Source organism: Armigeres subalbatus, chromosome 3 (assembly GCF_024139115.2).
Source record: "Armigeres subalbatus isolate Guangzhou_Male chromosome 3, GZ_Asu_2, whole genome shotgun sequence".
In the NCBI taxonomy this organism is placed as follows: domain Eukaryota; kingdom Metazoa; phylum Arthropoda; class Insecta; order Diptera; family Culicidae; genus Armigeres; species Armigeres subalbatus.
The window spans coordinates 244,194,657-244,212,821 of record NC_085141.1 but is presented as its reverse complement, the minus strand read 5'-3'; the positions used below and the strand labels follow the sequence as shown (position 1 = coordinate 244,212,821).

General features: G+C 38.4%; 4 protein-coding genes across 5 annotated transcripts; 2 read left to right on the top strand and 2 right to left on the bottom strand.

Annotated features, from left to right (window-relative positions):
- The first annotated feature begins 783 nt into the window (after positions 1–783).
- Positions 784–2,842, top strand: LOC134221935 (enoyl-[acyl-carrier-protein] reductase, mitochondrial). The gene is made up of 2 exons (XM_062701100.1): positions 784–1,212; positions 1,902–2,842. Exons 1-2 carry the CDS (start codon positions 999–1,001, stop codon positions 2,753–2,755), a joined length of 1,068 nt encoding a protein of 355 aa, XP_062557084.1. The 5' UTR covers positions 784–998; the 3' UTR covers positions 2,756–2,842.
- Positions 2,723–5,710, bottom strand: LOC134221934 (SET and MYND domain-containing protein 4). The gene is made up of 4 exons (XM_062701098.1): positions 5,556–5,710; positions 5,316–5,459; positions 3,343–4,771; positions 2,723–3,197 (listed from the first exon to the last, which is right to left on the bottom strand). Exons 3-4 carry the CDS (start codon positions 4,758–4,760, stop codon positions 2,834–2,836), a joined length of 1,782 nt encoding a protein of 593 aa, XP_062557082.1. The 5' UTR covers positions 4,761–4,771; positions 5,316–5,459; positions 5,556–5,710; the 3' UTR covers positions 2,723–2,833.
- Positions 4,784–16,231, top strand: LOC134221936 (protein OSCP1). 2 transcript variants are annotated; one of them, XM_062701102.1, is made up of 3 exons: positions 4,784–5,409; positions 14,267–14,716; positions 14,801–16,231. In XM_062701102.1, the coding sequence occupies exons 1-3, from the start codon at positions 5,301–5,303 to the stop codon at positions 15,211–15,213; spliced, it is 972 nt and encodes a 323-aa protein (XP_062557086.1). In that variant the 5' UTR covers positions 4,784–5,300; the 3' UTR covers positions 15,214–16,231. The 2 variants fall into 2 exon arrangements, with proteins under 2 accessions (XP_062557086.1, XP_062557085.1); XM_062701101.1 differs by having other exon boundaries at positions 14,267–16,231.
- On the bottom strand, positions 8,782–9,343 carry LOC134221937 (U6 snRNA-associated Sm-like protein LSm8). Its single transcript, XM_062701103.1, has 2 exons — positions 9,210–9,343; positions 8,782–9,150 (listed from the first exon to the last, which is right to left on the bottom strand). The coding sequence occupies exon 2, from the start codon at positions 9,144–9,146 to the stop codon at positions 8,859–8,861; it is 288 nt and encodes a 95-aa protein (XP_062557087.1). The 5' UTR covers positions 9,147–9,150; positions 9,210–9,343; the 3' UTR covers positions 8,782–8,858.
- Positions 16,232–18,165: the final 1,934 nt, after the last annotated feature.

Sequence of the window (18,165 nt, the reverse complement as noted above, 5' to 3'; positions counted from 1 at the left end):
GCAACATCAGCAGGTGCAGCATTGCCTTGGTGATTTCTTCTGCTGCCGTTTCTGTTTTGCCTTGTCGGCACGGGCTGAGCCCGATGACTAGAGGGTCGCTGTTGCACCTCTCCTTCCTCTAGCTGCTGGCCGCTCGCTCTGTCCCCCGTTCCAGGACCAGCTCCAGTAGGGGCTCCCTCCTCGGGCAATCGCATGGGTGGTATTGTTCTTGAGCGTAACTCCATATTTGGGTGTGCTTTCATTCCCGGAAGCTACGGGTTCTGTAAAGTTATTTAATTCTTTACAGTGCTAAATAGCTAGGTTCAAGCGCCAGTGCTCGCCCGAGGGTGGTTTTTCATTGGTGCTTAGGAATTGGGCCTTCAGCTCCCACCTACTCGAAATGGTGGTTTTTCATGGACGCCCAGGGTATTTCACCTGAGCTCCCACCTATGTTTATTATTATTATGTATATTATATTATTATGTATATTATATATATTATTATTATGTATATATAATAACTAATAACTGCGCTTGTTGCTTTGTACGGTATGAAATAACAAGATTATAGATTTTTTAACGCGGCATTTGATATTGATTTGTTTGTGTACGTTTATTCTTTATAAGTAATTAGCTTTTTTACGTCATATATGCAAAGCAGGAGAGCAAATAAAGCCATCTAGCTAGATTCTTCGATATATTTTTGGTTAAAGAAAGTTTTATGAATGATTTGATACAAAAGTGCGCCAAGTTTTGACCTGCGTCAAATATGGTGCTTTCGCTGGTTAGAACATTTTTTTCTCGGAGTGCGTGATAATGTGCAACATCAGTCATGTTTCACGTCACAATCAAAAATGTAGCAACCGAATGTCACACGCGTCTTTTTTGATAAGGCTGCTGTCATGGATAATCATCGTCATTATTTTGAACAAAAATAAAACTAATAAAAGCAACTGTTTATGAGGAACAATCATACTAATCCTTACGTTTTGTGCGAGTCAATTTTGAAATTTTACAACAATGTCTATGCTATTGCGTAATATCCAGCATCCCAGAGCCGTGCTACACCGCCATATGAGTGTAGTTGCCTCAGTTCTAAGGTACGGTGAATTCGGTGACCCGGCGAAGGTGCTTCAAGTTCAGCAAGAGACCGTCCCCGACCCATCCAATGGAGAGGTGCTTGTTAAAACTCTGGGAGCACCAATCAATCCTGCCGATATCAATACGATTCAAGGTAAGTAGTATAGCGTTATCCTTATTATATATTTAAATTATTATTTTGTATCACAAATAAAGCATTTAGTTAATTAAATATGTTACTTCAATTTATTTAAAGTATTACTACAAATGTTAGTTATAATTATTCAAAACAACGCTAAAATTTGAATCATGCACATTATCATATGCCAAAAAGGATTTTTTTCCCCAGAGATGCATGCTTCAAGGATTATGCAACAGTAATAAATATTCAATCATATTATTTTAATGCGCTTCTATTTCACTTTCAATGAGTCACTGGTCAAAGGTTTTTCAAGTGGAACTGTTAGCATGCAATTGTAGAATATGTAAACGTTTGTCTTAAAACCAGTCGACATTCAAATGTGTATTCAATTTTTTTGACAGTCACTCTGCGCGGAAAGCATTACCTTCAAATGTAAAATTCAAAAGTTATCTGAAAATGTAATCTTTACTCAGCTGTTTGAACTCGGTATATATGTATTAAGTTTCTTGACACAAAACCTATAACTAAAAACAGTTAGATCTGGACAGAAGAGATCTTTTTACAAACATTTACAAGCATTGAAAAGCCTTAAACACAAATTAGTGGAGTGATTTATTCAAATAAACAAGCTAAAGTTTTTTTTTTGTCAAAAGGCTTAACTGATCCTGCTTAGGTAATTGACTGTCATTTATGCATTTTAGGCAAATATCCCGTGAAACCCAAGTTTCCAGCAGTGGGAGGAAATGAGTGCGTCAGCGAAGTGGTCGCAGTCGGTAGCCAAGTTGGCGGATTGAAGGTCGGTGATCGTGTGGTGCCATTTGCCAGCGGACTGGGGACGTGGCGATCATATGCCTTGTACAAGGAATCCAATCTCATGCGGGTGCCAGGTTCGATCGGAATCGCTGAGGCCGCAACAATCACCGTGAACCCTTGCACCGCCTATCGGATGCTAAAGGATTTCGTGTCCCTGAAAGCGGGAGATACTGTGATTCAAAATGGAGCCAATTCGGCTTGTGGTCAAGCGGTTATCCAATTGTGCCGGGCGTGGGGAGTTGACTGTGTGGGGATTGTCCGTGATAGACCAGAGTTTAGCAAACTGCGGGATCACTTGAAGGACATGGGTGCAGCAGAGATCCTTACTGAGGAAGAGCTACGGACTACAAAAATATTCAAGGACGGATTGTTCAAGAAACCGAAGCTAGCACTTAACTGTGTTGGTGGTAAAAATGCTTTGGAGGTGTCGCGTCATTTGGACAATCATGGCATCATGGTTACATACGGTGGAATGTCACGGGAGCCGGTTAGCGTACCGACAGCATCACTTATCTTCAAAGATCTACAATTCAGTGGCTTTTGGATGACGCGTTGGTCTGAAATAAACGCACAAAGTCCGAAGCGGGCGGAAATGTTCACAGAGCTGTTCCAACTGATTGAGAAAGGTGCCCTAAAAGCACCGGCCCATGAGATGATTGCATTTACAGATTACAAGTTGGGAGTGACCAATGCACTTAGTATTCAAGGCTTTGTGGGTAAAAAATATATTTTTACTTTCTAATGATTGTTTATAACATTAATAATTATCTCTTAATTATTGCAATAAAATTGTTAATATAAATAAATAATTCAGATTCATTTAAAGAGAGCACATGTTCTTATATTTAATGTTTCGAGATTGTTTGGCGAAAACGATCTCATAGCACCTCAGTAAAGCTTCCTGTACAGAGCTTAGCCCGTAGTTGGGATACTGAGAATCAAACTGGTTCAGAAAGCGACAATACTCCGGGATTTTACGCAGCGCTGTTTCCATGTCATGCTCACCCAGTCGACTAATTTCGTCATAGTCTATGGGATTCTTTGTTTTGGGTGGCAACTTCGCTTGTGGCAAGTTTAAATACAGTGGATAGTTCTGTATGCAAGCCTCGCATTGACAACGGAATAGGTACTGCCCAAGAAGGCCACTTTGACGATCGTCCAACGAATCCAAGCAGTGATGGTATCTGAAAGCATAATAATTATGGTAGTGTAGTCACATAAAGATGTTCCTTCATATGAATATTTAATGGCAGAAAAAATCTGGGTAATAAATTGTAAGCGCACTTATATTGATTCACATCAGAAAAAAGAATCTCGAGCAAAACTCACCCATAGTTATCAAACAGCTGGCCTCCTTTCTTTATCGGTCGATTTAGCAGAGCGATAACATTTCCATTCGGCAAAGTTATTCGTACGAGATTTGGAGCGCATGAGTGGTTGATTTTGCTCAGAATGGGGAATGAACCGCAGCCCAAGAATAATTGCGAATATTTCTCATTCCCCTGCGGTGTGTACTCCGTAAACATCAATGAATGCATGTTGGCCGGAGAAGTTTGCGCGTGCCGGAAAAGCAACGAGCGGATTAAATCGTGGGATTCATTGTTATCGCATAGTGTTCCAAACTCAGTTTTCCGGAAAAGCATTTCACTCATAATGATAGAATAAACGGACCGCTGAACGATATCACTGGGAGTTCGTAGGTTCTGGTTTGTGGCCAAACAGTGGATAGCACTGTACACCTGTTTCGCCTCCATGGCAGTCCAATCCAATTTCAATGGGTTGAAAGTTCTCTCGTCAATAGATTCGATATGGATTTTAAGTTCCTCGAGATTATAATCAAATGTGCTGATAGCTGTCGTCGTCGTTCGCAATGCCATCAGAATAACTTTGGTGAACATAGATCGCATGTTCTTGATAACGGAACACTCAATTCGGTGGTATTTTTCCATTGCCTTTTGTTGACAATCCGTGGAGCAGAACATCGTAACTGTGCATCCTGTGCATGGTATGAGTATGAGGAACTTATCGTCGTGACAATAATCACAGTTTAAGTATCGTCGATCACTGACTAGTAAGGTAGAAAAGGGTTTCTCTTCAATGATTATGTCTCCGGCATTCAAGTTGCGATTTGTAATCAAGTATTGTCCAAACTGATCGTCCTCCTTTAGCTCGATGCAGTCTGATATGTGAGGAATTTTGGGATTGGGTTTGTAGCTTAGTTTTGGTACACGTCGTTCACTTTCTTCATGTAGTTGTTTACCTTCTGCTTCAGCTACTTGCTTCAAACAGTCCTTTTCTCTGTTATCTAATTTGAAAAGCAAATGTTCAGGGTATGAGTTTTCTCGTGCCAGACGAATATTAACCAGGCAGGCAGCATATTCCTTTAGCTCATAGCAAACAGCCGAACGGTTTGCATAAGCAATAGCCAGAGATTCTGATCCATTTTCGCTCAACGCTATACTTTCATTGTAATAAGAAACTGCCTTCACATACTGCCGAATTTTGGGATGAAATTTTTCATTTCCCAACTTACGACAGTCAACAGCTTTCATTTCATCCTTGCAGTCATTTTCCAGTCCCAAAGCAAGAGGGTCTGTGATACCCTGGTCAATAATCCTACGAACGTAAGCAATGATTTCGCTGTCTGACTTGCAGTCCTTTAGCGTTTCTTTGACATGCTTTTCCTGGCCGCTGATTACGATATATTTCCACAGGCCCGAATAAATATCGTAGGCGTCAATGGGCATTTTGAAGATTCCTAAAATGTTGTCAAGTTTATTATGGTACGATTGATTATTTACCATGCAGTTAGATATATTTACTATAATTTTGTGCTATAATGTTAAATTAATATTGGGCATGCGAATTGATCTATTCAGTTATCGTTTCCTAAATCGACGCTAAGCGTTAAATAAAGATGAGGTAAGTTCATGAGCTTGTTCAATCTATGTAGGTATGTCTAGCATAAAGGAAGATTGCTAAACAAAATCGCTCTCGGACCACTATGCCAAACAAAACATTGAACCCCACCCACATATTTTTTGTTCCGCTCATCAGCTGATTGATAGGAATATACAAATGGAAATATCCGAGCATTGCGCTTGTTCCGATTGCCATGGCCACCGTTGCCATCAACAAACGGTTCTACATCGGTTCGGATTCAACTCCATCGACCGTGTTTTAGTCGAGTGGTCGTCATCTACCGGATAGGCATTCGCTAGGTCAGTGTCTCCGAGATCTGTCCTCGGTTTACCCAAGTAGAAGTTCCGCACTCAAAAACCAAAATCATGACCATTACTAACCTGTTTATAATTCTGAATCTCGGGTGTGAGATGCTGTACGTGATTGATCAGCGTCTGAAGGCTCAGGCAATTCCACTGGATAAATCGGCACAAGGTACGTATCGACTCGACGCAACAAAATAAGTTCCCCTGCCTGGCTAATGCCTGCAAAAGAATATAGAATGAATAGGCAAAGGTATGAAAATTGCCGGTTTGATTGACGGGCGTTTTATAAATTGAAAATAATCGATTAATATGCACCTGAAAATATGTACCACCGCGGGACCAGTTCCTATTTTAGAATAATTGGAAAAAGCAAGGAAAATATCCAAATGGATCATGCAACAATTTGTGAAAACGAAATATTTAGAAAATAAAAACAAAGTGACAGTTCGATAGGGTAAAACACCATATAGTGGATCCCTTAGGGTAAAATCAGCAGTGATTCAAATCGTTCGGGGCTGTCAGTTTGAATATGAATCTGAAACATTCATTTTCCCCTCGGTATTTACTTCTTCAATCAATCGCACTGGCGGTCTCCCTTTGTTTGGTCGCTTTGATCGCCGCAGCAATTCTGTCTCTTCAAATCCCTCGAAGTTCGACTCAGCACTGTCATACTCAAGCGTACTATCCAAAGCAGGGATTTCCACGTCACAGTAAGTTGGGGTTTCGTGGTCTTCCGTAATATCTTCAATTTCCAAAACTGGCTCGATATGTGTAGATTTTAAGTTCGTTCGGCTGACACTAACGGAACTCACAGGTATTACATTGTGGATCGTTTCCTGACCGGTAGTTTCTTCGCAAAACTTTGCATCCCTGCTTATAACCACTGTGTCTGTTTGGGGATTGAGAAAACGGTAAGCTTTCCTGCCCTCAGCATAGCCGACAAAGATCAGTCGTGCACTCTTGTCGTCCAATTTACGACGTCGCTCTTTCGGGACATGTACGTAGGCAGTAGAGTGGGGCGTCATGGTCATTTTTTCAAATAAATGGTTTTTCGAAGCCATTCTGGGTCCTGAACAACTGTGCAGAATTTGGGACCGATTGGTTGCTTCCTCGATTTCCGCATCGCGTTTGAAGTTTGTATGGAAATTAGTATGGGAGAACGTATATTTTTACATTTATACTACTAGAGGTTCCAGTCCAACGTAAACCAGGTGGCACATTGCGTTAAAGTATAACCCAAAGGATGCCGAAAAACTTTGCTGAAGAAGGCACGTTGCTGGAACGTCTACGAAAAAAAGTTATAACGTTTCGAAGATTGAATGTTCAAAACATATGCAAAAAATCGTTTATTCTACCAGCACTGCCGAACTACGTAGACCAATAATTTAACTGAGTGTTATTTCAAAATAATTGTTCTTATTGGGTTTTAGAGCTCATGGGAGCTATCCTGAATCATCTCACAAAGAAAAAAACCGACAAGAAGGAAAATGGGTTTTGCCTTTCGATAACCATAGGTCGTCCGGTAGTGCTGGCAGAAACATTGATTTCTTGCATATGGTTTGAACAATCAATTTTCGAAACGTGATAACATTTTTTGTAGACCTTCCAGCTACGTACCTTCTTCGGCAAAGTCTTCCGGCATCTTTCAGACTATATGCTAACGTATTGAGTCACGTGATTGATGATAAATTGAAGCCGCTAATAGCAAAAATGTGAAAAAGTAAGTTTTCCCATACTAATCTCCATGTAAATTCAAAACACGATGCGGCATGCGAGGTCGCAACCAATCGAGCCCATATTTTGCACAGTTGATAGGGGTCCCAAAACGATTCAGAAAAAACCTAGATCTCACTTGATCGGACGAAGTTTGCGTTTTTCCATACAAATGCTCCATATATACGGCTTACGTCATTAGCACTGAGATGGCAACCAAAGACATATCCTGTCGTGGTGGTATCACATGTTGACTATTTTTGTTTGGTGCCGCGTTACATATCTGGCATTGACGCACTAATTTACGGCATTTGCATGTGATCCAACGGACATCGTGTCTTGGAGCCTTGAATGGTAGTGCAGTCAGACAGAGGCCTTGTCATCAGTGATAATGATGTGAGTTCTCTTCTTTTCGGCAATACTTTTCTGATGCGTTCCCTGTGACGCTGAGTCGTAGCCACGCTTACATTTAGCTAGATAGGCATTTATTGAAAAACAAAGTATTCAAGATATTCGTAGGGAATCGACTGCTGGATTCACTGAGTAGAAGTTTTTCAAAACTAGGAACGTGGTGCCAGTTTTATTTTGTTATGCCTCACTTCGAAGAGCAATAATAAAAAATACCACACATTATAATGATGGTATATGAACAATCTTATAACGGCTTCATTCTCGATAATTTTTACAAACAGATAGGCAATAGGCGTGATGAAGCTTTAGCTTGCCACCGAAAAGTGAATCCTATACCTGACCTTGATTAGAACTTAATAGATAATCACCGTAATTAATCAACGATAAAGCTACTTGTTAACAGTTTAAAGCTTTGGCAACCTTGACAAAAAAAATATAATGGAACAAACTAAGTTCTTTAGCAGTTTCCACTTTTACACAGCAATGACACGAAACAATGACTTAGGTAAACAAAGTGATTTGACGAACGCATATCCTACACTCAGAGCAAACAAAGTCAATTAATTTTCATTCTGCAGAAATAAAAGTTAAAAAATAGAACACTAATTCGCAATATTTTTTTTATATTTTCAATGTGGTCACAAAAAGCTAACACATTAAATAACTTATAATTGTACTATATGACTAAGTGGCCTTCAAACCACATCAGATGCTTCTAAGGCAAAAAAGAAGACATTGCATTTTAAACATTGCTTTTAACTAGAAAAACGTTGTACTAGAAATCTTGAAATTATCATTTTAGCCATTGATCATTGACTAGTTTGCATTCAATTACATTTTGCATTAGTGTCGAGTCGATTCCAAATCCGAACCTCACTTCACCCCATCCTTATCCTACCCCATGGCGTTCAAGTGGTCTGCACGGACTCTTCTGCCATTACCCTCTCTATTATCGGCTTTGGATTGACTTGCGCTCTCATTGCCCCACCAAACGCTGCAAAATGAAAATATTCACGAAAAGTAGAAAAGAACAGCTCTCTCTGCCAACAGCACAAATTTAAAAATTGTCAGCATAATGTGTTTAAATGGGTGTTGATACTTTTTATTCCCGAAAATTCTGAATTACCAAGATCCAGATCGTTTAAAAAACAGAATTGTGTAATAATTAATAATAAAAAAATAATTATTATAATTAGGATTATTCCGTAGTTATAGTTAACCCGGCAGACGTTTTCCTTCATAACTTTTCCATTTAACTTTAGTGACTTTGCATGATAAAAATATTCTATAAAAAAGAGGGCTCTAATATAAACCCGTTTTCAACTATAACGAACGTATCTGCTGAAGGAATGAAGAAAATCCATTCACCCGTTTTCGAGTAATGCGGATACGAACAAAGACCATTTCAGACCAGAAATTACAAACTTTTGCGAATTTCATTTTATTTCTTAACCATTTAGTATTTTACAATTAACTGACCCTGTGACCAACCGCTCAGTGAACCACCGGTTCGAGTGGCGTTCCTCGTATCGTTGAGAAATCCAATTTACTATCTATGCTCTCGTCGAGCTGCCCAATAACGGCCACATTGTCCCCGCGGATGATGTGCAGGCCCAAGACAACCTGTTCGATTCCGGCATTCATCGAGTAGACACGCTCGTGCGATTCGTCCAGGATTATGTTGATGGTTTGGTCGAATCCTTTGAGGGTGCCAACAAAGTTTCGTCCGTCAGCTGTTATGATCGATACGGTGGTGTTTACGTATGACTCCAAGCCGGACATGGTCCTGGAATAAATTAAAAACTTTAGTTAAATTGCTGTAAATTGTATTAATTAGATAAATGCCTATTTTATTATGTTGAATATAACTAATATTCGAATACAAAAAACCGAAAAAGGATTCAGGAGTGAGACTGTTTGTATACAAATTCAAACGTTTGTCCGCGGACCGCGGTTTGTTGATATTTTGACAGACGTTGAATCAGTCGTTTTAGTACAAAATTAAGCACAGCTCTACACGCTTAGATAAGATTACCCTGATGGGACTTGCCAACACGGAGATTTCCGTTTACCCATTAATGGGTACTTTTTTGTGTTATCTCCTCTCTGCAGAAAAAAATTACCCATAATGAGTTATAGAGCTTGCTGACGTTTACTCACCCTTCTCTTTCAATCGCATGGGGAGGATAGGATTTTTGTTCATCGGGAAACGCTTCGGAAGCGTTTCCCGATGAAAACAAATTCTATCTACTCTGTGCGCGTGCAAGAGAAAGATGATTAAACGTCAGCAAGCCTTATGCCGCCGAACTTCAAAAACTGGGTAAATTTTTCTGCAGGCAGAAAGAGATCCCGAATAAAAAATACAGTAGAATAACAATAAATTTTTTTGTAACACTACTATTAATAACATTAAATTGGCAATAGATTATATTGTAAAAGAAACCATAGAAATACATTAGAATGCATTGTTATGAACCATTTACTCAAATGTAAATGAAGTTTTCGCAATAGAATGTACGGGTTGTTAAGTATCTTAACTATACAAAATCTGAGATTTTTCCATACATTTTTTTCGTCACACAATAGAGTGTATGGTTAATATATTGTTGAAATATCCGAACAAAACTTTTCAAAATACAATGGATTGTATTGTATTTGTATAGTAAAACTATACGATTCTTAATTTTTCAGTTGTGACAGCTTTACTGTTCAACAATGCAATTTAAAGAGAAAAAATGCATATTTGGCGCTATGAGGCAAATATTGTTATATAATTTACAGGCAATGTATAGAAACGTTTCAGAAGTTATATTTATGTGTATGAATCTTATGTACGAAAACGTTTCAGAAACAATTGCAAGTATTGTTACATTAGAGAAATATGTGGATGTATTGTATCCTCAGTGTTGATACAAACTGTGCAACCATCAAGAAACAGTGTATCCTATTGTATACCGTACATTGTATGGTAATTCAATTGTTTACACTATTGAACCGATAGTACATTTTTATCCGGGATAGCATACAAAAGTACCCATTAATGGATGAATTGATTTTCTGAATGTAACTTCACCTGCTGCCAGTCAACTGCTGTCACGAATTGCCAGATGCAGCCAGCAGCTTTTTGTGTGAAAGTATTGTTATCCCAAATAAAATATTACGCATTATTTTTGTTTTAAGTAGACTTTAACTTTAACACTTTAAGGCTACCTTGCACCTCGGGAAAATTTTCCGCCGGATTTTGGTCCCCGTGCATTTTAAATGGGGCCGGGATTTTGATTTTCTGTGCCCAAATACCGAATCGCATATGTAAAAATACATGGGGGAAAATTCCGCTGACCAAAATCCCGAGGTGTGAGACTACCTTTAAGGTGGCCTTAATGGCCACCAGATTTCCGCATAAATCCAAACGATAGCTGAACCATTGTTAAAACGTTCCACGTTGTACCATAATAATAATGGTACTGGACCATAATCGTACTGTAGTCTGATAACATTTTGACCATAGTGACTACGGTTTTCGTAGACCGGACTGTATGAGCAACGGGTTGTTAAGAATGTTGACCGTACGAAAAAGCGATTTTCTTCATATAGTTTTGGAGAAAACGTTTTATAGATTTTAGATTATATTGATTATGGTTCGTAGACTGTAAACCTCATTGATTAAGTTTGAGGTAATTGTTTTAGCATATATGTGTATTGTTCGAAGAACTTAATGTTAATGGGTGACGTTCCACCATTCCGAGCATTACGACCAATGTGTTACCTCTCTAACTTTCCAGTTCATGTTCCTCACTAGTGACGGACAACTGAATGTGACGCCGATGATGGACTCCCTGCTTTCTCTGCGAAATGTACTAACGGTACCTTCGTTGCACAATCTGGCGTCCAGCTTCGCCAACGCCTCCAGCAAATTGTAACCACAACAGTTGCTGTGCGGTGTCACAATGATTGTCCTTCTTCGCCACATTTTTTACATAGACCGGATCTGTCCGGGCCTTTGCAGTTTCGCGCCTGGTGGCCAAACGCCGTGTAAAAAAATATTGGGTTTATTTGGGTCCTCAAATTGCAATAATTTATGTGTATGACTAATATCTTCTTCTTCTTCTTCTTGGCATTACATCCCCACACTGGGACAGAGCCGCCTCACAGCTTAGTGTTTATTAAGCACTTCCACAGTTATTAACTGCGAGGTTTCTAAGCCAAGTTACCATTTTTGCATTCGTATATCATGAGGCTAACACGATGATACTTTTATGCCCAGGGAAGTCGAGACAATTTCCAATCCGAAAATTGTCTAGACCGGCACCGGGAATCGAACCCAGCCACCCTCAGCATGGTCTTGCTTTGTAGCCGCGTTTTACCGCACGGCCAAGGAGGACCCCGACTAATATATTCAATATGAAGAATGCGTTTTATTGCACGCTTCTACGCTTAGGCCGTCACTCTTGACTCTCTCCCGAGGAGAACGACGTTTTTCTTTTTTTTTTGTGTGTGAGTGTGTGTGTACACGAAAACCGAAAAACCGAAATGTGTAGGGGTCCAAATCAAGTTGGTTACCCTATTTATAAAAATATTGTAACTGTTTGTTCTGGTTATACTTGATGACCCTAAATCATTTTTTTTGCCATTATCTGCTTTTTTGAATTCTGAGTATCAGACAAGTTTGACTGATCTGATATTTGATTTAATAATTTCTCAACAATTAAATAAATATTTCATCGCCTACATGAACACTTCTCAAGTGTTTTGTATTTGATTATCGATCAAAAAGATGTTAGAAGGTTTATTTGTGTAAGTAATACTCAACAGCATAGATATCTCTATCAATCCTTTTACTAATTTTAACATAAAGTGTCCAGTCTCGGATTATGCAGTACAGTCCCGTATTCAGCCTGCTTGATCCGATTTTCCCGGAAAATGTCCCGCAATACCACATGATAAATCTGTAAATTCTGGATAAGCTATGGAATTCATAAGAAATTGGATTCAAAAAAATGGTCCAGATCCGAAAAACCATCTGAAATCTTGGACACTCTAGAGGGTCTACTGAACTTGGAGAATGGAGGTTTAAATAATTTTGAGAATCTAGGCAATTTCCGTATATGTACTGAAAAATCAACAAAAGTTGAAATAATTTATCAAACTCTGAATAACGGCAGGAATCTAAAGAATCTGAAGCATTTGATTTGCCGGGAGAGTTCAAAGAATGTGGGAATATTATGAATGTGTATGATTTACGGAGTTGAACGTGTCTGAAGATATTCTGTAAAGTTAAAATCATGACAATGATCCAATCGAAGCTCTAAAGAAAATGGGATATCAGAAAATGTGAGAAATCCTTTTGGAGTATCCTTAAATCTGCAAAGATCTACAGTTCTACGAAGTCAGAAAAACGCCTTCAAAATCTGAAGAATGAAAAATTGACAGTGATTGTTCAGACTGAACACTTACATATTTTGTAAGACAACAGATAATTTTGCATATCGAAAAGTTTCCACGATTGGAGCGGGAATCGAACCCCTTGCAAAATTTATGTGTGCCACACATAATGGATATGATTGGATTTTTGTGAGTGTATGCATTCCCACCATTCTTGAAAATTTTTTTTTCGATTTTGAATTTTTTCTCCAAGGGAGGACCCTTGGGAAAAAACAATGATTTCTCAATAATTTTGAAATGCAATGTCCGATCGGGCCAATTTTTACAATAGCAAACAATGTGACCGCATTCCCCGTCGAAAGCAACTTGTTACGAGTAAATCGGGTAATTCTAAGTTCCAAAAAGAGTGTCTACAAAATTTGTACACATACACACATACACATTAGAGTGGGGCGCAATTGTATGGGAAAACACAAACTTCGTCCGATCTATTGAGATCAAGGTTCTTCTGAATCGTTTTGGGACCCCATTCAACTGTGCAAAATATGGGCTCGATTGGTTGCGACCTCGCATGCCGCATCGCGTTTTAATTTTACATGGAGATTAGTATGGGAAAACGTACATTTTTACAATTTTGCTCTAAACGGTTTCAATTTATCATCAATCACGTGACACAATACGTTAGCATATAGTCTGGAAGATGCCGAAAAACTTTGCCGAAGAAGGTACGTAGCTGGAAGGTCTACAAAAAATGTTATTACGTTTCGAAAATTGATTGTTCAAACCATATGCAAGAAATCAATATTTCTGCCAGCACTACCGGACAACCTATGGTTATCGAAGGGCAAAACCCATCTTCCTTCCTGTCGGATGTTTTTCTTTTTGAAATGATTCCGAATAGCTCCCATTAGCTCCAAAGCCCTATAAGATCAATTATTTTGAAATAACACTCTGTAAAATTATTGGTCTACGTAGTTCGGCAGTGTTGGCAGAATAAACGATTTTTTGCATATGGTTTGAACACTCAATCTTCGAAGCGTTATAACTTTTTTCGTGGACGTTCCAGCAACGTGCCGTCTTCAGCAAAGTTTTTCGGCATCCTTTGGGTTATACTTTAACGCAATGTGCCACTTGGTTTACGATGAACTGAAACCTCTAGTAGTAGAAATACAAAAATATACATTCTCCCATACTAATTTCCATACAAACTTCAAACGCGATGCGGAAAGCAAAGAAGCAAGCAATCGGTTCCAAATTCAGCACAGTTGTTCAGGACCCAGAATGGCTTCGAAAAACCACTGATTTGAAAAAATGACCATGACGCCCCACTCTAATACACACACACATACATACGCACATACAGACGTCATCTCGATTCGTCGAACTGAGTCGATCGGTATACAACACTATGAGATCATCACTTTTCAAATCGTAACAGAAAAAGTATCTTTGTTTCTGAATATTATTGCAAAATGTGAAAATCAGAATGTGAAAATTAATTTTGTTGTTTTATTCTACAGTTTTGCGTGAAATCACCGAGGTACTATTGGATCCTAAATTTCTTCATTACATTTCAACTGCCTATCAACACAACATGTTAACGGTACAGCAAACACGGATTCTCCTCACTGACATTGCATGCTGTTCATTGATGCGTCTCGATGTTAATTCTATGGACAAGTTGTGGGATTTGATGATTATGATCTTCAAATGGCAAATGAATCTTACAAATAAAAGTGCACAAATCCTAATGGATCTCACATTTCGTCATCTAGATGGAATTGGTAGACTGATTCCTGAAATGCGCAAACAAATATTGATTGATAATGTCAAAAAATCGCTTATCGAAATGTGGGAACCCTTATGTGAGGATGATCAAACAATTGTTCATCGTCGTGTTTACAAATGGCTGAAACCTTACACTACTAAGATATCAATATTGATCCGAATGGGCCTACAAAAGTCAGATGGTGAGTTTGAAACATCTGTGCAGAATAATATATTCTATAATTATTACATTCATAATATTGGCGAAAACATATACTCAAAAACAGCAAACCTTCAAGACTTGAAAAATCAAATCGAACAAACTGAAAGCGAATGTAAATCAGTAGATTTAGCAGCAAAAAGTAATGAAATAGAAACACTCGTAGAACAACTAAATGTATGCCATACTTGTGGGGAAATAGATGAATCAGAAAACAGCACAGCAAATGCTGAATCAGTAGGACCTTTACATGGAGGTTTGAACGAAATAGTAATTGAGCATAACTCGGATTCTGTTACTGAAAACGAAAAAAATAAAGATGGTAATGAGTTACTAGGTTCATCAAGTGAAGAATCTAATTTGACAAAATTCATGAAAAAAATTAAGATTGAAGACAGTGATTTTGTAGTAAAACAAGTAGTTGAAACAAACCCACACGCGGAATTGCTCAAAATGTTCGATCAGAATATTGATTTGTAAGGTGCTGGGCACTTGGTACATCACCACCGGCAAACCGACGGGCCTGTCTGATTTCAAAATTGGCAAAAAATTTCAACGCCGTTTTACTCGCATTGTAGTAACTCGTTCTGTCACTTTTGACATAATCGTTCATTTCGCAAAAGAAGTCATGATAAGCGGGAAAGGAAAAATGCGCGAGAATCGACCATCTGTTCGGTGTAAACATCATATGCACGTTTTGAGTGATCTACACAGCGATGTAAATAAAAATAAACCTTAATCGAAAATCTCTTCAAAATGCTATAATCGACAGTAAAAACCTCACTATCACCGTAAAAAGTGTTTTTAACAAAACATATTAATCAGATGAACAAATTATAGCATAAACATATTGATACTATTACTGAAAACGAAAACCCGAATGTAAACGGTAAACTCGAACCCGAATGTATAGTTAATTATGATTTGAAAGCTGATGAAATTAATTGAAGAGTGCATGCTCGAGTTTGCCTGCGCACTTTAACACCTGTTGTGTAAACTAATTATAGACACTATAGGTTCCATAGACGACCGGAGGCGAAGGCGTGGGTAGCCAAAACGAACTGTCAGTTACTATAGCCAAACGAGAATGACGTCACGATTGCAATCCAAGCAACGGAGCGTGTGACGTCAAATTCACGTGGTACACTGTGAAAAAGTGGAAAACACACTTAATCGAAATGACCCAACCGTTCTCGCGCTCGTCTATGGAACCTATAGTGTCTATAGTGTAAACCATCGCACAGATCGAGCTTAAAAAATTGCCACGATTTTTTAAGAATTGTATATGAGGAGGCACGTCGGTTTGTCGGTTACGTTACATTACCGTGATACTTTATTCTAGTTGCATATATGTGCAATATATTTTCAATTGAATGGATTCAAGAGTGTTTTAGTGAAGTACAATGTATCATTCGAAATATTAACTAAAAAAAAGATAAATGTGTGTATTTGTATAATCTTTTTTTTTCTATTTTTATTTTTATAAATACTAAATTTTCATAACGACTTATCTGATTCAAACGTCGATTTGACGAATCTGATAGCACTCCGACGCAAACCAATACCATAAATACGTAAGTGAAGGCTTCTGTTACTTGTCGATAATGTCGGTTTGCATGGGATTGTTATCAGATCCGCCGAATCGACGTTTGAATCTTTGTCTACAAAGTAGATTAGTCATTTTGAAAATGTAGTATTGAAGTAATGTGCAATAAAAAAAATATATAAAAAAATATTTGGTGTTTTCTTTCTGGTTTTATTCCCGCATAATAAACTGGTGTTGATATGATTCTCATGAATAAAGTTATATTGTTATAAACCATATTACCATCGGTTTATGTATTCTGATATCATATTTTGATTGGATTGAGATTAAACACAACTTCAAGTTCACGTTATCACATGCGATTGATGTAAAACAGACCTTTTCCGTATAATTTTATGTTCTCCAAAACTGATTTACCTTCATCTTCCAAATTTAGACCTACATGTTCATGATAGAATTAGAGGCGAAAGTATATAATTGATAGTTCCGTTAGGATACGGCAGGCATGAAGAATGTTTTTATAGAAGTCGATTTGAAAGCGAGCGGAGGGCAATATTTGTGATGGCACATATCGCACGACCTTCCTTCTGCCAAGCTCCCGTATGAAGGGGGTGGGAAGAATATCAGTGTGGAAGCTGATATATCTCCACTGGCAAAAGGAAGGGGGTTTGACTTGCTCATATGCCATCGCGTGCGGAAAGATTTTCTATCGACGAGTACTGTCTCCAAATTTCTAATATGACATCAGCATCTACACTGCCAAAAATATCTATATAAGATATATGTGTAGCCGTTATAAATTTTTGCAATAGTAGTGTTTAAGTAGTAAGTAATATTTTTAGTAGTGTAGTCGAATAGGATTTTTTTTATTGCACAGTTCTGTTTTCTCATTGCATCCGTCTCGTCGCAACCAACTTGGCTGCCTCGGAGAGAACAAAGCAGAGAAAGGCACTGCTGCTGTACCGTCGACCAATAACAGCTGAATTGATGGATGCCCCCACCAGGGGTAGTACACTGATTAATGACTACCCCTGGGGGGGCTACAAAGCAAGACCATGCTGACGGTGGCTGGGTTCGATTCCCGGTGCCGGTCTAGGCAATTTTCGAATTGGAAATTTCTCGACTTATCTGGGCATAAAAGTATCATCGTGTTATATAGCCTCAGGAAATATGAATTCAAAAATGGTAATCTGGCTTAGAAACCTCGCAGTTAATAATTGTGGAAGTGTTTAATGAATACTAAGCTGCGAGGCGGCTCTGTTCCAGTGTGGGGATGTAATGCCAATAAGAAGAAGAAGAAGAAGGTACGTACTTAAAATTGATTAAATCTTGTTGTTAGCGACAAAGCAAGCTCGATTTTGTGACAGATAACACCGTGCAGTGCTGCATATTTATATAATTTTTCCTTGTGAATCTCGTCGGAAGTGGGCCCCCGCATAATTACAAACTGTACATGGATATTTTCCCGTGCGGTCGACAACAGTATCCTTTACTGTTGACAACTATAAATGAACAATCTCATATAAAGTTTTAACAGTTTGTGGTACGGTTATTTGACAAATAACAATATGTTGAATGGGTTGTTAAGTTATGTCACCATAAAAAATCGTCTGTTTTCGCGTGCAAAATTTTCGCTCAACAGTATGATAAAATGTTGACATATAATGCAGGAAATAAAGAACATTTTAGAGACAGCATGTTATATATTGACATTTAGTGATGTTGTCGAGCAGTTATGGTTGAATCGATCGAAAAGTATTCGATAACCGCAACGTAAACTGTGAAGCTATATCTTACATCGTAATAATGATTCTGACCATATAACATGTTGTTTTTTATTATGCGGGCCTTGCTGCCAGTTCATCAGCGTCATACAAATAGTTTTG

Coding starts and splice junctions, on each gene's coding strand:
- LOC134221935 (XM_062701100.1), top strand. CDS start 999: ATGTCTATGCTATTGCGTAATATCCAGCATCCCAGAGCCGTGCTACAC. Junction 1,213..1,901: donor CGATATCAATACGATTCAAG/GTAAGTAGTATA, acceptor TATGCATTTTAG/GCAAATATCCCGTGAAACCC.
- LOC134221934 (XM_062701098.1), bottom strand. CDS start 4,760: ATGCCCATTGACGCCTACGATATTTATTCGGGCCTGTGGAAATATATC. Junction 3,198..3,342: donor CAGCTGTTTGATAACTATGG/GTGAGTTTTGCT, acceptor TTATGCTTTCAG/ATACCATCACTGCTTGGATT.
- LOC134221936 (XM_062701101.1), top strand. CDS start 5,301: ATGACCATTACTAACCTGTTTATAATTCTGAATCTCGGGTGTGAGATG. Junction 5,410..14,266: donor ACTGGATAAATCGGCACAAG/GTACGTATCGAC, acceptor TTTATTCTACAG/TTTTGCGTGAAATCACCGAG.
- LOC134221937 (XM_062701103.1), bottom strand. CDS start 9,146: ATGTCCGGCTTGGAGTCATACGTAAACACCACCGTATCGATCATAACA.